Genomic DNA, 18,529 nt, shown 5'->3' on the forward strand with positions numbered 1-18,529 from the left:
CATGAGTTAAACATTTTTAAAGGCTCTTTCCTGAGAGTTCATATGACTCACTAGAGTCACGCAGGGCTCCTAGTCCGAGGCTGTTTATTTTATAGGGCCCATCTGTGGCACGAAGACAGTGCGATTGTGAGTCGTAGTCCTCTCAGCACATGCGTAAGTCCAAGGAGGAGGCTTTCTTACACTTGAGCGCCCTCAGAACAGCCTTGAGTGGTTGTGAGGGGTCAGTAAGTGCAAGCTTGAGATTGCTTTTGAATAAACATTCTTTTGAGAGATACTTCTATTTGGAGAAATATTAGGAGATTATTACAAAAGTATATTATTACAGGATTCATGCCACAAGTAACTAGTTAAATAAGTGGATGGATAGCCCTAAGGCCTGTTTGTTGTTGTTAATAAACAAATACTTACAGATATGAAATCTGCCTTTATGGCTCAGTTTCTTTTCCCTCCAAAAACCAGAGATGTGGTTCTTTTTCAGTTTAGAAATAAGACTGTGGAGTAGTATGTCTAAGATTATCCTTAGGGCTAGAATTTGCTTATTTCCTGGAGTAGGGTGAGAATTGGAGACTGAATATATGTGGAAAACAGAGAGGAACCTTTCTCCTGTTGTATTATTCATGCTAAATTTAGTTTTGTTTCATTTTTTAACTTCTTGATGCTGTCTATGAGAACAAATTTAGGACATTTAGTGAAAAAAACACATATAGACATATGTGGGATTTTGTATTCTGACTTACGATGTTTTATGGTATAAACAAGACTGTTTTACAGATCATACTAAAGATACTGTTGATGGAACTGTTCTTCCCCACTCCTGATGTTTCCTTCCAAGTGGCAGGAACTGTACTATTGCAGCACTCCTGTCTGCCTTCTCACTGCCCAAGCTGAAGCTGCCTGGGAGGAAGGGCTGAGCATGCCTAGCCCAGCCCCTTCTTTGGGGAGCTGACTGCCTATGGGAACCCTGTCCCTCCATCCTGTGAGTTTTACAGCAGCGCTTAACATATGGGAGGCCTTGTGGTTTTCTAGTGTGGCCTGGGACTGGGTTGGTGAGTCTGTTTAATTCTGTGCTTCAGGAATAGCAAGCCTATTGTTCCTGCACTCTTAAGTCATATTCCTCAGTCTCAGGTTTATCAGTAATAAAGGTGGTACTTTGATAGCCACTCTGCCTTTCTCCTTGAATTCATCCCTCAGGTGTTCCAGTGCTCGGGCGGGGCTGCATGGTGCCAGTCGTTATGCCTGTGTCCTTGCATATGCCTGTGAGTTCTCCCAGCAGCCGTGACAGTGAGTGGTATCATCTCCTCTTTACAGATTAGAAACAGAGGCTCTATGAAGGTTAACCACTCTGGATGATCACTATAGGTTTGGCACGCTGGTCAGGCTAACTCCTAAACTTGTGTCCCTTAGGAGATTCAGCCAATGAAAACATCATACATAACAACTTTTAAAGGACTTTGTATAATATATATCACTGGGTAATACAGATGAGTTCAATTCCTTTGTAGGCTGGCATTTTCGTAGCTATGAATATAAACATTTTAATATAGCCTGCAAGTCCCTGAGTACACAGGTGCTTGCCCACCTCCCTAGCTCCATTGGCTGCCTTAACTTCATCCAAAGCCTTCATCTCTTTCTCACCATCTTGAGCTTCCTATAGCATTTCCTGTAACTAGAATGCTCTTCCCCTCCCACCCTTTCCCTTTGCCTGGTTAGCTTCTGTTTACCCTTCAGATCTCAACTCACATGTCACTTCCTCCGACTAGCCTCCCACAGCCACTATATCTGCAGTTGGTCTGCATCGGGGTTTCTACTAGCCAGCTCATCTTTCCTAAACCACCCTGGCCATCGTTTGTGATGATGTATTCACTGTAAACCTATACGCCCCAAACAACTGCAGGCCCATAAACCTGGCCACCACTTTTCTTTTGTGTACCATTGTAATCATGCTGTCTTGACATAGTGATAGCACCTGGTTGGGATGCCAAGAGTGGTTGCTGGGTGAATAATGGATGTAGTGCTTGGGCATTATGCTTGGCATAATAGTCATGTATTAGCCTTGAGGTCTTTGTCCATTGTTTTTTACTAATACTTATAAATAATATGTTAAAGATAGCCTTTTTTCCTGATTATGAAATACACACACACATGTTTTCAGCTTTCAGGGCTGGATATTCATATTTGTCTATGGGGGACTGTTGGTGTGAGAAACTTTATATATATATATAGAGAGAGAGAGAGAGAAGAGAGCGTGTGAGAGCGAGGGCACGCACAAGAGAGAACTAAAATCTCTAACCTGCTTTGGAGGCTTTAAATTATTGGAAGCATAAAATGGATTTCCAAGTGTGCATAACTAAAAGGGTTACTTAATATATGGGGATAATAAAAGACTAAACTGCCCCAGCTGTGGAACCTTCTTTATGTGGTCCTGGGGATACGGGATGTAAAGAGGAACCTCTCTTTTTACGTAGGAATGTCATTTAATAGTTACTAGGCACCTACTTCTGCTTAGTTTTGTGTATCTAGGAAGAAAGTCAAAAGGGTCGAAATATTGTTTTAGTCCTGCTCAACAGGGAGTACTCTAAAACCTAACTTATATTTGAATGTTGTTATTAATACCATGTTTATTACTTCATTTATAAAATGAGTTCAGTAATAGGGTAGTGGGAGAGCTACTTTTATTTCCTAGTCAAGCATAAAAATAAGAGAAAGTGCTATAAGACCAAATGTTGATAGTTTGAGAACAAGGTCATAGTTTGAGAACAAAGTAACAAGTTTTCTGTATTTTTACTCCCCAGTTGCACTAATTTAACATAATTAATATTTTGAAGAGGCAAAAACAAAAATTTCTTCACACTTAATTTTGCATTGCTCAGTCTTTAAAGTGTTGGTCATGGCAGAATTTTAGTTTCCTCCTCAGCTGTTCTCCTGGCACAACTGCCCATGGGTAATAAACAACTGCACCAAGATCTACGTGAAAATAGCATGGGTAATATGCCATTGGGTGTCTGACTGTTTTGCTCTGACAGCTTATATTGCCTTTTTTTTTGTCCTCCTCATCCCTCTTGATACAGGGCATTGATGTGCGAGATGCTCCTCTGAAGGAAATCAAGGTGACCAGCTCCCGACGCTTCATTGCTTCATTTAATGTTGTGAATACCACCAAACGAGATGCCGGAAAGTACCGCTGCATGATTCGCACCGAAGGAGGTGTTGGAATATCAAACTATGCAGAGTTGGTAGTTAAAGGTATTTAATGTGTTTTTAAACCCCAGAATATTCTTCTGAAGTAGATATGTTAGGTGGCTGTTAGTTCATTATCCCTTTAAAGCTCAAACTTACCCTTGTCTGTTTCTGAACAGTGGTTTGATGATAGGCTATTTTGATGGATTGCATTTTAAGTACAAATTTTGCACGCGAACAATATTTTTGAAAAATGTATTTTATCTATGTTGATTTAGTTGTATAATAATGAATGTGCTCTTGGCAAAGTCTTCTGCCAGCTCTATATACAGAGATTACAACCTATAATTTTTTTTTAAGGAATAAAATTTTTTACTCATAGAAAATCACTTAAAATGCAAATATTCATCAGCCAGGGTGTTTATGATAGTGGGGTGGTTAAAAAATGAAGCAGTGTCAGTACAAAAATGCTCAGTCATATCACACAAGCCATATTGATAATACTGTGTTAACATTCATAATGTTCCAGTTAGGTTCTGTTACTATATTTTGCATGACTGAAAAATTGAGTCATTATATTTAAGAAGGTGGGGGATGAGGGAAAATAGAAAGGGGAAATAAGTTTCTTTTAGCTGGTTTAATGGGTTTTTTGTAGGCTGAGGAATTTATAGCGTTAAGCCACCAAGACAATTTTTGGTCCCAGACAGGATAATTTCGACTTTGAGGTGTACCATGAGGCATTTTTAGACAACCTGTGGCAAGCCATTGCTGTTTTTCCTAGGAAAGCAGAATGAGGCCTGCTTTAAGAAAAGTTTTCCCTGCATTTGTTAAATATGGCACATATATAATCCCAGCACTTTAGGAAGCTGAGGCCAGAAGTTCCAGACCAGCCTGGGTAACATACTGAGACCCCCATCTCTACAAGATTTTTTTAAAATAAAAAAAGTTAGCCAGGTGTGGTGGCACTGCCTATGCTCCCAACTACTCAGGAGGCTGAGGTGGGAGGATTACCTGAGCCCAGGAGTTCTAGGCTGCAGTGAGCTGTGATTGTGCCCCTGCACTCCAACCAACCTGTACAGAGTGAGACCCTGTCTCTTAAACAAAAAATGCCTGTTTTTTATGTGGTATTGCTTTTATCTGCACATTTCTCAAGATAGGCAGCTTTAAAGATTGCTGGATTCAAATCCCAGAACTAGGTATGTGGATGTGGGCTGGCTTGCCCTGTGTATGCTGCTGTTTCCTTGTGTGTAAGGTAGATATCAGATAATAATGTTATCTATCTTATAGGGCTATGAGGAAGATCAAATGCAAAGTGTATATTATATATACGACACTTAGAACAGTGTACATAGTGAGTGGCGGGTGCTTGACAGGCCCTTGGTGGGAAGGGAGAGGAGGACAGGGATAAACTTCTCTCTGATCCAGTCTGTCAGTGGTCTTCCCTGGAGAATGGATGTGAGAACTACGTTTCTAACTTTTTGAAAATAAAATACCTGCCCACCTATTGTCTCCTTCCCCCTCTTGCCACACCCATTTTGAGTCAGAATATCCAGGGACACAGCCTCTGTTATAAGACCTCCAGCTGTGTCAGCCATGTGCTCTGTCGTGGGATCACCACTGCCAATGTGAGTTAGTCACATGGAGCTTGTGGGGGACAGTGCACCCCAGTGAGGCCACCTCGAGAATTGATCATCTGCAGCAGTGACTGATGTTCGGCATAAGGAAGTGCACATTAAGATACCTACTCGGATAATGTATTTGTCACAGCAGATTCTTAACATGTTTTTATTTGTGGTGAGACTTGAACCAGCCTAATATTCAGGTTTAAAGTCTGTAACAAAACTAAGATTCTTCCCTGCGGTACACACCCTACCCTCTTGAAAGTGCTCTGGCAAGTGAGACATCATGAGGTACAAAAAGGACACTAGTTTGCCTACAAACTGTTTTGTCATTTTAGAGTTCATCATTCTCATCATCATCATCATTACTCCCATTATGTAATTTTCATCTTGGTTCATTTGTTTGTGATTATTTTTCCTTTTCTTTCCGTTGCTATACTGCTTCACTGTGACCTGCCACTACCCATGTTATTGATTAGTGGGATGCAAATCTAGTAGTATCTCTAAAAATTCCTTTGTGAAAAAGTTAATTTGTGGGAAGTTATAAGTGAATTATAGATTTCTAGTCTACCAGAGCAAACATAAATAGAAGGAATGAATGGGTTCGTATTCATATTTGTGCACCATATTTTCCTGTCTTAGGACAGTGTAGTAGTATCTTGGCTCACTGTGATAAAAATTTCCAGGGACTTATTTCCATTTCTGCACACTGCCACAGCTCGTGACAATTTGCATGCAGTTAGGACTCAAATACGGAATTTAACTTTTTCTCCAATTATAATTTTATGGCCATATTTTGTATATACATATATTTTTTAATGAGATAGCATGCTAGATACTACTAGTTTTATAAAGTTATTACCTTGAAGCAATTACTTTAAAATATACACTAACAGTTTTAGGCCACTTGTCTATAATTTAATACTTCTTTATATATCATATAGTTTTTGGAGTGCTGATGTTTTACAAATGGGAGAAACTAAAGTCCATAGAGGTTTTAACTTTTTAAGGTCACACACTGATTTGTGGCCAGCCTCCCAAATAAAGACCAAGTCCTTTAATTGACTAACCATCACTGTCATCTTTATTCCTGTCTAGCTACTTTTGGTAACCAAGAACATAAAAATATTTCATATAATCTCTACAATGCATGTATATATGCATATATGTCAATACCCTACTTAGTTACATTTCTGTATTTCATTTGTAAACATATTTCATACAGTTAAATATGATACTGACATATTTATTGATGTATCAGGCATTTACATACGTGTATCAATTAGATATATGTCTATGTGCATGTAAGTACTCTCATTACTGGCTTGATTTATAATTAGTTTTATGGTGTTCTTTCACTTGAATTAAGAAATATTTTAAATTGCTTTTTATCACTTTGTACAGATTAAGATTCTTCTCTCCTCCCTCCTTCCTTCTTTACCTCTTTCATCCTTTCCCTTTGGGAAAATTTGTTGAAAATTTAAATGTTGGCTGGGCGTAGTGGCTCACGCCTATAATCCCAGCACTTTGGGAGGCTGAGGCTGGCAGATCATTTGATGTCAGGAGTTCGAGACCAGCCTGGCCAACACGATGAAACTCCATTTCTACTAGAAATACAAAAACTAACCAACTGTGGTAGCACACACCTGTAATCCCAGCTACTCAGGAGGCTGAGGCTGGAGAATCACTTGAACCTGGGAGGCGGAGGCTGCAGTGAGCCACGGTGGCACCACTGTACTGCAGCCTGGGCGACAGAGCAAGATTCTGTGTAAAAATGAAAATTTAAATGTTGCCTTATTCTTGTGCTGATTCTTCTGTAAACCAAAAGTTCTTTTGAATGTCTGTCCCAATTATTTCCAGGTTCTAGTTGAATCCTTCATTTGATTTAGCATATCTGGTATTTTTCTTAATGGAGAATTAATATAGAAAATATTCTCAGGAAACAAATGCATTTAAGTCCCATCTAATTTAGGATACTAGTAACAATGTCTTAAATGAGTGAGTGTACTCATGACCCTTTGTGACTTTGCCCCTGAGTTTTATTTTGAATGGCAGTTCAGCAACCCTTGCTAGCATTTGCAACTTGAAAGTAATTAACTGCTCTTTCAGCCTGGCTACATAAATGCCTTAGGATGTACCATAAAAGGCCCATTTCATGTCTCGGTTCAAGGAATCGCCTAATGATATGAATTGATGTTAAATCATTGTGAGTTAAGGCAGAGCTGTTTAAGGAAATGAAAAACTAGCACAAAAGTTTCAGTTTATAAACAACAGCAACAATATTTTAGTAAATTTACATTGTTCTACTCTGAAGTAAAATTCATTCACAGTTTGTGTCTTCTTTTGACTTAAACAAATGAGATTTCCCCAGCAATTTAAACAAGTCAGTATGACTCATCCCACCTTGAATATAAAAAAGAACTAAGACAACCAACCCAACAAAGGGAACCAGTGTTGCTGGTTTTTAGCTGGTCTAGAAATTAACCCGGTATCATCTCAGGTGCAAACTTCACATGGTACTAGCTTCCCTGAGGTCCTTTTCAGCAGGAAACATGGCTGTGATTGATCAGCTATGTCTGCCATGCAAGAGGATGCAAGAGGGTAGCAGAAATTTCAGCGAGCAAGCCAGCGTATTCCAGTAACAGGATAGAGCAGATTTTATTTTTCTGTGCATTTGTATGAGCAAAATGAGGAGTTAAAACAGAATCTACGCCAAAAAGGCACAAACCACCCAAAGATACAGTCTTTGAAAAAAATCACTAGATTTATGTTTTTCTGAGAGGGAGATTTATTCAGGTAGAAATATGTTGTTTTGTACAATTATCTCATTTATCATGTGTGATATCACCCACAGTGACATCGGCATGTGGAATACCTTCATTTGGTGCCTAGAGAGCCTTTCAACAGGCATCTAACTAATATACTGGGAATACTATTTATGATAAGATTGACAATGATATAGAAAAAGAGTCAGTCTCAGATTTTAAACAATGAGAGGGACTTTCTTGGGTTGTAAAGTGTGTTTGCTAGTGATTTCTTAGTTTTATCAAGCTGGGCATGGTATGTTTTTTGCTTCAGAGCTTTCCCTTCTATTCACTGCTTTAGTAAGACTTATTACTGGAAGTTCCCTGAATGGCAGCAATGGTGGACTTCATTATCCAGAATGCTTAATTGTCCTGTAGCAGAATGAGTTCATTGTGATAGTTACTTTGGGAAAACGAGTCATCCTGGAAATGTATTTTTGATGAGATAAACTATAATTTCAGCCATGTTTTTAAAGTGGGGATACCTTTGGAATATAAATATAAGGGAACAATTTAATGATATAGAAACTAATACCTTTGATGATTTTGAAGACATTCTCAATAAGGAGATTGCCAATGAATGTTTCCTAGAGCTTAAATACTACTACTTGAGAGAACTTTTACCAGTTAACTTTAGTGAGAAAAAAAAAATCCTTTGATATCTGTGTAACTGACTCACTCTCAAGATACTGTAATTAGTATCCTAAAACAGGCATCACTTTAATGCATTTTTGTCTTGAGAATATTTTCTGTATTAATTCACCATTACAAAAAGTAACAGGTATGCTAATTTGCATATGCTATGCACAGTGGTCGGTGTCTTAAACAAATTAGGGTTATGCCTACTTGAATAAGCTTATGTGTTTAAAGATGGTTTATTTTACAACTTTGAATGCAGTGAAAATCTTTATCAACATGTTTTTTCTTATTAACCCAAACAAAATTGTTCTTATCAATTTATTCCCAAAATTTATTATCTTGTATATTTTAATAATTGATGCATGTTTAGCTCTTTTAAGACTGAAGACAAAGCATCTGAAAGACAGCTTTCTGATTTGCCTTTCAGAACCACCTGTTCCTATTGCCCCACCTCAGCTCGCCTCCGTAGGAGCCACCTACCTGTGGATACAGCTCAACGCCAACTCCATCAATGGCGATGGGCCCATTGTGGCCCGAGAGGTGGAGTACTGCACGGCCAGTGGGAGCTGGAATGACCGGCAGCCAGTCGATTCCACGAGCTATAAAATTGGACACCTTGACCCAGATACAGAATATGAGATTAGTGTGCTTCTGACGAGGCCAGGGGAGGGTGGCACTGGCTCTCCTGGGCCAGCTCTCAGGACGAGAACAAAGTGTGCTGGTGAGTATAAGGAACCCTGTAACTCATTGTCATTGTCTCTCCGGGCGTTAACTGGCAGCACTGGGGTTGATCAGATGGCTAGCATGCTTCCCCTAGCTCTATCAAAACCTGTGTATGAACAGAAAATGCCCTTAGCCTGTGAATAGTCAGCTAACAGCTTGTGAACTTGGGGACCAGTAACCTCCAGGCTTGGTGTTTCTCAGCCTGCCCCCACCCTTTTTCCTGTTGTTAATTTACTTCTTACTCTGAGTACCACATAGTTCATATAGGAATTGTCCGTGAAGTTTACAGAAACTGTCTACTCTAATGATGTCCTCTAATAGGTCAGACTTGGTTATTTGGGCCCCTTTGTTTTATGTTCACAGTTAATGTGCTTGCAGCCTGGAGGGGCTCTGGAATAACAGATTCCATCTTAGAGATAGCCTTAAAGATGTGTTTTCATTGATGGGTGTTTGATGGAAGGTCTGCTGTCTGATGTGTTGGGCCCATTTGTATCATAAGCAAGAGTGATTTATGTGCTGGGTGCAGTCTTTAGTTTCTTAGATTATAAATTTCTAATTGTGCTAAACCCGTTCCACAACTTAAATAAAAGTAGGGTTAATGGAGAGAGAAGTGTAAAATCTTCCAAAAATCAAAACCTGAAGAAAGCTGCCCAATTCGAGGTTGTAGTGTTGTTTCATATGACTACTCTCTGGTAGGAAGCAGAGAGAAACAGTATATTGGGATACTGAAGTGTTCTTTTATCTTGTAAATGAGAAATTTCTGTGTTGAATTGTGTGCTGAGATGAAGAGATTCCATAAACTGTTATGGTGTTAGTTAATTATTCAGATAGCATTAGATAAGAATACATTTATCAATGTTTCATTTCTTTCTTAAGTTTTAAAAATGCTTAGCGTAGTCAGACTCTACCTGGTAGGAGTAAGAAAAATTATTAAACCTTAACCGTTGTAGCTTGTTTTTAAATTTTTTCTTCATAATTTGTATTATAGTATTTCCACAAGTGTGATGCTCGTGGAAAATTCTGTATTTTAAAAAAGACTTTTGTTAGAAAAGGGAACAGGTACGTTTTTCTTCTGGGGATACATGCTATTGAGTACAAGGACTGGCCTGGGTTAGTAGACTGTGTACTTTGCTGTTGGATACATCTTTCATCTGTTTCTCAGACCCCACATCTGTATCCTCCTGGCACCTTTGTGCAGGCAGTCTGGTCCCTGGAATAAGACCTGCTGTTTTGAACTGGTGATTTCCCACAGCCCTGAGTGGTGGCTCTAAGGAGAAAGGAGAATTTCCCAATCCTTTCTCTTCCTGTCTTCTTCAAACCTCGTCGTCTCCTCTATTTAGTTGACTACATTCTGTCTTTGTAAAACGGTTTTATCTTATCATTTGTTGCAATGCAAACAATAGCTATGGATAATACTGCCTCCGTCATTTTACACGGTAGGCATTGGTTTCAAATCTGTTATTTTACCACTGCCTTACGAATTCTCCAGGGCAGGTTCTTTGATCCCCGTAATGCAGATGCTGAAAGTGAAGCCTACGTGAGCTCCTTTCCACTTCTAAGCTCACTCTGTAAGAAGTAAGTTTAGTGTTATTTCACTTTAGTGTTAAGAATTCCTGTTTTGGGCATGGCAATATATGGTTTCTCTCTCTCTCCAAAAACAGGTTAGAATTTCATTGTTTAGGCCAGGCACGGTGGCTCACGCCTGTAATCCCAGCACTTTGGTAGCCCGAGGCGGATGGATCACGAGGTCAGGAGATCGAGACCATCCTGGCTAACGTGGTAAAACCCCATCTCTACTAAAAATATAAAAAATAAAAATAAAAAAGAAAATTAGCTAGACGTGGTGGCAGGCACCTGTAGTCCCAGCTACTCGGGAGGCTGAGGCAGGAGAATGGCGTGAACCTGGGAGGCAGAGCTTGGAGTGAGCTGAGATCGCACCACTGCACTCCAGCCTGGGCAACAGAGCAAGACTCCATCTCAAAAAAAAGAGATTTTCGTTGTTTAGATTGGAGAGAGAATGTGATCTGTTTCAATTTTAGTCACTAGCAGCCCCACCTACATAATGTTTCCAGTCCTGTTCTTTTTTTTTTAAACACATTTTTGCCTTTTCCTTTGGTTTTGTATCTGTACATCTCAGCTATTGACACATTGCTGTATATATTTCCACTGATTATAATGCATGTGTGTTTTCAGGAAGCCTTTTGATATTGCTGCATGATGTGTAAATGGATAATACTCAAAGAGATAAAGTAACTTTTAATAATAGATTGACAGTTATTTTTAAGAAATGAAAACTAATTTTCGATTGATATTTGTAGGCCCACACTGTGCCTTGATGTATGAAACCTCATCTAAGCCAAGAAGCCTAATGATGATGCCCCCTTTCCTCTTAACTGTTTGCAGCCTGCAGTTGGCGCTGTTCGTGATGCATGGTCTGGTTGTGCCCTGCGCTGGCATGGAGCCACCCTCAGAAAATGGAGGGAGATATGTTAGGTGAAAGGGTCAAAGTTAGAGAGAAGAGAGTGAGGCACGTTTGGTGGGTGAGGAAAGTGAAAGGTGAGGAAGGTGAAGTCAAATGAGACTTTTTGCTATAGAAAGAAATATAGTTCACCCTTCTTCACCTGGGGTTTTGAGAAAATCTGCAGGTAATATCAGTAATCACTGTTTATGATCTGTGTGGAATTTTGGGAAGCAGGAGCAAGTTAAAGGGAAAAAGATGCTGTAAATTATAGACTGAAAATTTGGCATCAGTCCCAAAGTGTTACTCAGATGGTCTGTGAGCATTTAGAGTACCTAAAGAGCAGGTCATGGATTTCATAGACCTGGGAGAGACCAGGAGCATTCTGCAGCAGTAAGTGGAAAACATCCTTGGCCAGGGAGGCGAATGGTTGATGAATCTAATAGGGTGATACGTAATAGGAATAAATCTAAACCCTTCCTGTATGGTTCAAAAAAGCCACAAGTACTGGCTTCGAATTAGAGTAATACAATTTAGCAGCAATATGTATGAAGAAGAGATTGAGGATTTGGCTTCAATGCAAATGAATCTGCAATATCATCCATCTTGTATTAATTATCCCTGTGATGTTAGTGCCTCACCATCCCCTGCCAAAAAAAAAAAAAAAAAAAAATCCTAAAATAATCTTAGGTTGCATCAGGAAAGCAAAATGCCCATATTGAAGGAGGTGATAGCCTTAATCTACCAGTGCTGTTTAGGCTTCCCATAATTCTCACATTGATTTCTAGTTCCTGCTTTTTAAGAGAGACAGCACAAAATAGATTTTGCCCATGGGGAGGGCAATCAGGATAGGAAAGGGTATGGAACCTTTCGCGACAAATGAGGAATGGTGGAAGGAACTGAGGAGGGGATGGGGAGGAAAGGGTACCTGTGTAAACTCGACAAGAGCTGAGTGAGTTTTTTGTGGCTGATTTGTTCAAGCATAACCTGACATGGTAGAAAGTGATTTCTATAATCAGAAGAGGATTGAGCTGGTTGACCTTGAAGATCTCTTCAGTATGAAATTCTGTGATTCATTTCTTGCTTTCTTTCTGATGAGATGATCCACCGGATATTTCTACCCTGAAAGTCTTTCAGTTTCATTTTTATTTCATCCTTGTCTAAATACTCCATAATCATGCTTATCAAGTACTATTCTTTGGACAGTGAAGGTCTGCGATTATGTTTCCAAAATCTGAACAAAGGGGAGAACATGTAAGTTTTACTACAGTGAAGTAGAATAAATTTGAAGGACTGACTCACTCTGAGATTTCCTGCCTGAGTTTTGTGCTAAAATATCAGTTCAATTCATGAAATAATAGTGCTAGAGCCAGAGTCAGTGGTTGAGAACACAGGCTCTGGGAGCAGCCACCTAGGTTTTAGTTTAGGCTCTGCCTGGCACTGGACACAGGACTAGAGAAAAACTGCTAACCCTCTCTGGGCCTGAGTTGCCTTATCTATAAAACAGGTGATGATAATAATAATATGTATTTCATTGTTTTGTTCTGAGCCTTAATGAGCTAATGAATATCAGTTGCCTAAAACAAACGCTTACATATAGCACATGGTCAATCACAGTTAACTATCACTTAATAAATTTTTGTCTTTTAATGTTTTCATTCAGAAGAATTAGACACTGGCAACCTCATTACCCAATGTTTTAGAAATATTGCTTATCTGGGAAATGTAAAATCTGAGCTGATAGAATTCCTTGCAGTTGTGCATTACATTCTCATCTTGTTAAATCCGTTTATTTTGGCCAAGCTCTGTTTTCATTTCTGTGCTGCATCAGTGACATCTGTCCTATCATTTTTTGATGACACCCATGAAACTGTATTTAGCTTCTTGTATTAAAATGGCAAGATCACTATTTATTGCCCATCGTCTGTGAAATGGAATTGATTTTCCTGTGTGGCTTGTAGACACAATCTCATTACCTGGTTGGATTTCTGCAAGGATGGTATTGTAACACAATTCCAAAATTCTTGCTGCTTGTGCTTCTGAAAATTATTTCCAAATATATGCACAAGCTCTCCATGCAAGACCTTGATCCAATCACATAGCTTCCCTGATTCCACATCTTCATCTCTAATGTGGGGCAGCAACAGCTGCCCTGACTGTATCAGAGGTGGTTTTGAAGACCAGCTTAGATTTTATCTGTAAAGACATTTTTCAGAATGATAAAATGCTCTGTCAATATGGGTTATTGTAAAAAGTGATTAGAGTCAGAAGCTTCCGTCAAGCTTTATATACATATCCAATTGTTTTCCAACTTTGCAGTTCAGCTATAGTTGGGTAACTTTAGAGAGTTAAAATTACTTCAGCATCCAGTTAAACAAAATGCAATTTAGTTTGTGATTTCCAATGTATCCTATATTCTCAAATTATGTGCAGACTGTATATCATAAGCCATTGAATAGTAGCTACTTGAAACAAAGAAATGGGTGATGATGTTAGATTAATTTTCACAGTGGGCTTTTTATGTGTTGTTTGGAGATACTTCTTTTTATGTGTTCTGGTTATTGGTTAACTGTGGTTAAGTAGCTTGCTAATAACTGGCCTCAGGAACTAATGAAGGATTATTATAAACTAATGACTAAGCAATTAAGATTGGTGAGAGTGAAACAAAGCTTAACTAAAATGTGTTCTTTAGAATTAATATATCTAAAAATATTTGAAAAAATAATGATTGTGCCTTAAAAAATTATCCATAAAATACATATTGAGCATCCATATTTGCCAGACACTATTCCAAGCCCTGCCGGTAGAGTGACAAGATTTCTGCCTTCAGGACTTTTGTATTTTGGGGTATTGGAGGAAGGGAGTATATAGGCAACATACATATACACGTGTAGCCAAGGCAGGAGGACTGTTTGATACTAGGAGTTTGAGGACAGCCTGGGAAACTTAGCAAGACTCCATTGCTACAAAAAATTAAATTAAAAATAATTAGCTGGGCACTGTGGCATACACTTGTAGTCCCAGCTACTCGGAAGGCTGAGATAGGAGGATAACTTGAGCCCAGGAGTTGGAGATTACAGTGAGCTGTAATCACACCACCGCACTCCAGCATTGACATAGTAAAACCCCATCTCTAATACATATTACACACACACCCACACACAACACACGTGTATACAATACAGTGTCAGATAAATGATAAATGTTATGAAGAAAAATAGAGGAAGGGATAGAGAATAGAGAGGTAGGAGATGATATTTTTTATTAATTTTACTGTATTTAGTAACAAAATTTACCATCTTATAACCAGTTTTAAGTGTATAGTTCGATCATGTTAAGTACATTCAGCCAGTCTCCAGAATCTGTTTTTCATATATGGGTACATAGTAGGTATATATATTTATGAGCTACATGAGATATTTTGATACGGGCATGCAATGTGTAATAGTCACATCAGGATAAATGGGGTATCCATCACCTGAAGTATTTATCCTTTGTGTTACAAACAATCCAGTTACATTCTTTGTTATTTTTAAATGTACAATTATTATTGACTCTTGTCATCCTGTTGTGCTATCAAATACTAGTTTTATTCAGAATCTTTACATCTTCCCAAACTGAAACACCGCGTCCACTAAACGCTAACTCTCCACTCCCCTTCCCCATAACCCTGGCAACCACCAGTCTCCTTTTTGTCTCTATGGATTTGACTAGTTAGATGTCTCCTATAAGTGGAATCATGCAGTATTTGTCTTTCTGTGACTGGCTTATTCCATGTAGCATAATGCTCTCCAGGTTTATCCTTGTCATCATGTGTGTGATTGCACCTTTTTAATTATGCTGATAATTGAATTGTATGTGTGTGTTTCATATAATTCTTTGTGAACTACTTAGAGACTGTAAGCACTGACTTTGCTTTTAGTTTGAAAATGCACCTTCTTTATGATCTAGGGAGATGTTTACTGGTAAAACATGTACTGCTGGGTTCCTGAGGAGTCCAAGTATGATCAGGTATCCTAGAAATGTTCTGTCGGAACGGCAGAGCCATCCCATCCACAGCCAACCTGCTGCTTGCTGGGAATAGGAGAGATGTATTAGAAGTCTTTAATAAATGTGATGTGTAAGAATTATACACATTTTTTTAAATGTGATGTTTTATAAAAACGATAGTGTTTTTATAACTTGCATCTTTGTAATGATTAAGAGTGAGTTTTAATGTCTGTCTGCATAGAGTTATATATTTGTCTGCCTAGTATATGCCTAGTTAGAGCTTTTTACATAACTGTAATAAAAACTTGGAATATGTATTACATTAAAATGTATTTTGTTGGATTTAGGTGCTTTGATAGCATGCAGTTATAGCTATTTTATCTGCAGTATTTTCAGTGGCGGAAGATATTGGACATACTTGCCACTATTTGGAGTCATTGCACCTCTCAGTCTTTGTTCGTGTCTGCTTATCCCATTGTGGTATGCGGTTTTGTGAATCTCCTATTTTTTTGTGATGACAGTCGTACTGTTGCACTTGAACAGATGTATTTGTGTAGCTTTCTTGTATCCTTGCCTTGTTCTGCTATGAACAAGCAACATACGCAAACACACACATATTTGGGGGTATTGGAGGGAGGGAATATACAGGCAACGTATATGTACATATGGAAGATAAACAAAGGATTAGTGTTCCTTCACGGTAAGGACCCAACAGTCCTGACTGTGGGAATTTTGTACTAACTACAAATTTATGGTGTTGTGTTTTCTTTTATCTTATATGCTGAGATCATCTCTCACTGTGCCTTATGTAGTAGCACGCCCTGTTCTGTCATACTTGGTCCAGTCTAAATGTCACTAAATTTAGGTTTATATTGGTTTTGAAATATTAATTCGCTGTGTTTGCCTACTGGTAACACTAGAGTGACTCATTTTAAATATATCTGAATGAGATTCTCATGTTGGAAATGAGTAGTGACAGGTTCCTTAGCAAGGGGGCATTACATGGAGCCCGACGGCACCATGACTGCATTCAGCTGAAGGCTGACCTCGCTGCTTTTTTTTTTTATTATTATTTTTAGTTTCTTTTCGTGGGAAAAAAGGAAATAATTCTGGTTGAAATGTGAATAATCTGAAATTAAACCCTGCCAAAACCTGATTTATTTTCTCTTAAATCAAACCTAGTAGTATTTGTCTTTTCTGTACAGAATTATCACTGGCATTGCAATAAGTATCTGGACTTACGGGGCTGACCCTCAGGTACCTGGGACCATGTGGGAGCTAATCTAACAATGGCTGCTATTTGGAAAGAATAAAGGCCAAAGACCTCATTGAGTGGAGCATAATTTATTTTTAATTTAAGTTTATTTACCAGGGAAAAAAATTAAAAGTGTTCTAATTCTAAAACAGCTCTGCCAAAGGGCAACATATTTTCATGAATTTTGAATACATTAAGCCATTAAAAACCTTTTTAAATTATGAACGTTAAAAGGGCATGAGGAGTACCTTCCCTATTAGACTGCAGATGTCAAATACTTTGGATCACATCACAGTGTGCATAGGACAGGAACATACCAGCAATGCAGTGTCTTTTTTATTATAATATATTCAGTCCCTTCCTACAGATGTTTAGGCCCCAGAGATTTTGTAATTAATACCTAAACCTCAAGTTCTGCTGCCCTTAAACACTGATTCAGCACTTTCCGTGTGCTTGAACCCTAAGGCAGTGGCGGAAGTGTATAGAATAGAACTGCAGGAGCAATTCTGCATGAGAGGTTCAGAAGCTCCTCTAAAAAATGCGGGCAGTTTGTAGAGTTATCCAGTGACTCTTGAAGTGTTGTGATAGGTTTCTGGAAGGTGTCGGGCAGGCCCCTGGGCTGTGAAAAATGAGTGTGCTAACAGTGCTCCTCAGCTTCCTCTAGGCTTGTTTTTGAAATCTTTGTAAGTGGCTTCTTGTGTAGCTTTGAATACACTGAGGAGGCCGGGAAAATGAAGGGAAAGAGCTGGAGATTGCAACTGGGGACCTGTGGCCTAGCCCTGCTGTCCCTCTGATGAGCCATCTAACCTGGGGAAGAATCACAGAACCATTCCAGGCTGTATTTTGTGTGTCTGTCTGTGAGGGGCTTGACCAGCTGCCTTGTTCTAGGGATATGACAGGTCATCTGACCCCCTGTCAGAGGGGGTTTGCTATGGGAAAAACATGATTGTTATTAGTATGAGTCCTTGTCTGAGCACCAGCTACAGCTGTGAGCGTGGTCCTCCAGGCCCTGGCATGTGTGAGGATGCCTCTGCATTCTGCAGCAGTATCTCCTAGGAAAGGAAGACATCTACTAAATTTCCTTTGAACAATTCTTAGAGACCCCAGGCCATCTTAATTTCCCCCAAATCTCATACATTTAACAAGAAAAAAATTATTGATAATGACATGATTAATTTTTTATTAGAGCACATGTCTTAATTCTTTATCACATTTATAATGTGGAGAGGTTGTATTTTATGGTCTTTATGTTAGCATTTATACTACACTGGGGTCCTATGCATAATCCGTATGTACTGCATACGTATGTGTTTTGAAAGGACTTGGAGCATAATTGAGTGCTTTAAATGATCATAAAGGCTTATTATACTTTTGTGACTGCCTTTGTGAACATTCAGAGGAGACAGTGTTCCCCTGGGAAACTTCCTTCACTTTATAGTCTGACTGACTTGGGTGGGTGAATGTTGGTTGTGGCACAAATAGCTGAAAACTCTCAACAAATGAGTTAACCTTCCTATTCCTAGTTTCCTAATGCTTCTGTTTTTGTTTGTTTGTTTGTTTGTTTTAACAGTACTAGCGTTGTCTTCATAATGCAGCTGGGAAAATTTACATATGCTAAAGTAGTTAGCAGGAAAACTTGTTAGCAGAGTACTTTGGTCACCTGGTGGCTCCTGAATGAATTCTAAGTAGGTTTACTATTAAATGCTGATACAAAATTAAGTTTTGTTACTGCCAGGGATACACACTCCTCTGGTGAAATCTTTCAATAGGACTTTTAAACTGAATGGATTGGGTTGCATTTGACACACATATGAGTTGCAGTTTAAGCAAAGCAATATATATATATATATATATATACATTTTT

The 18,529-nt window shown here is 38.8% G+C and overlaps 1 protein-coding gene across 10 annotated transcripts in view; it reads left to right on the forward strand.

Annotated features, from left to right (window-relative positions):
- The window catches only part of PTPRM (protein tyrosine phosphatase receptor type M), a 797,738-nt gene that overhangs the window by 334,795 nt on the left and 444,414 nt on the right, over positions 1-18,529 (forward strand). For all 10 annotated transcript variants that reach the window (XM_017864681.1, XM_017864682.1, XM_017864683.1 and 7 more), the window contains exons 6-7: positions 3,069-3,243; positions 8,667-8,960. In XM_017864681.1, the coding sequence (XP_017720170.1) occupies positions 3,069-3,243; positions 8,667-8,960 (469 nt within the window). The remainder of the gene's footprint in view (positions 1-3,068; positions 3,244-8,666; positions 8,961-18,529) is intronic.

The sequence above is a fragment of the Rhinopithecus bieti genome, unplaced genomic scaffold (genome assembly GCF_001698545.2).
Source record: "Rhinopithecus bieti isolate Rb0 unplaced genomic scaffold, ASM169854v2 scaffold_73682, whole genome shotgun sequence".
Classification (NCBI taxonomy): Eukaryota; Metazoa; Chordata; class Mammalia; order Primates; family Cercopithecidae; genus Rhinopithecus; species Rhinopithecus bieti.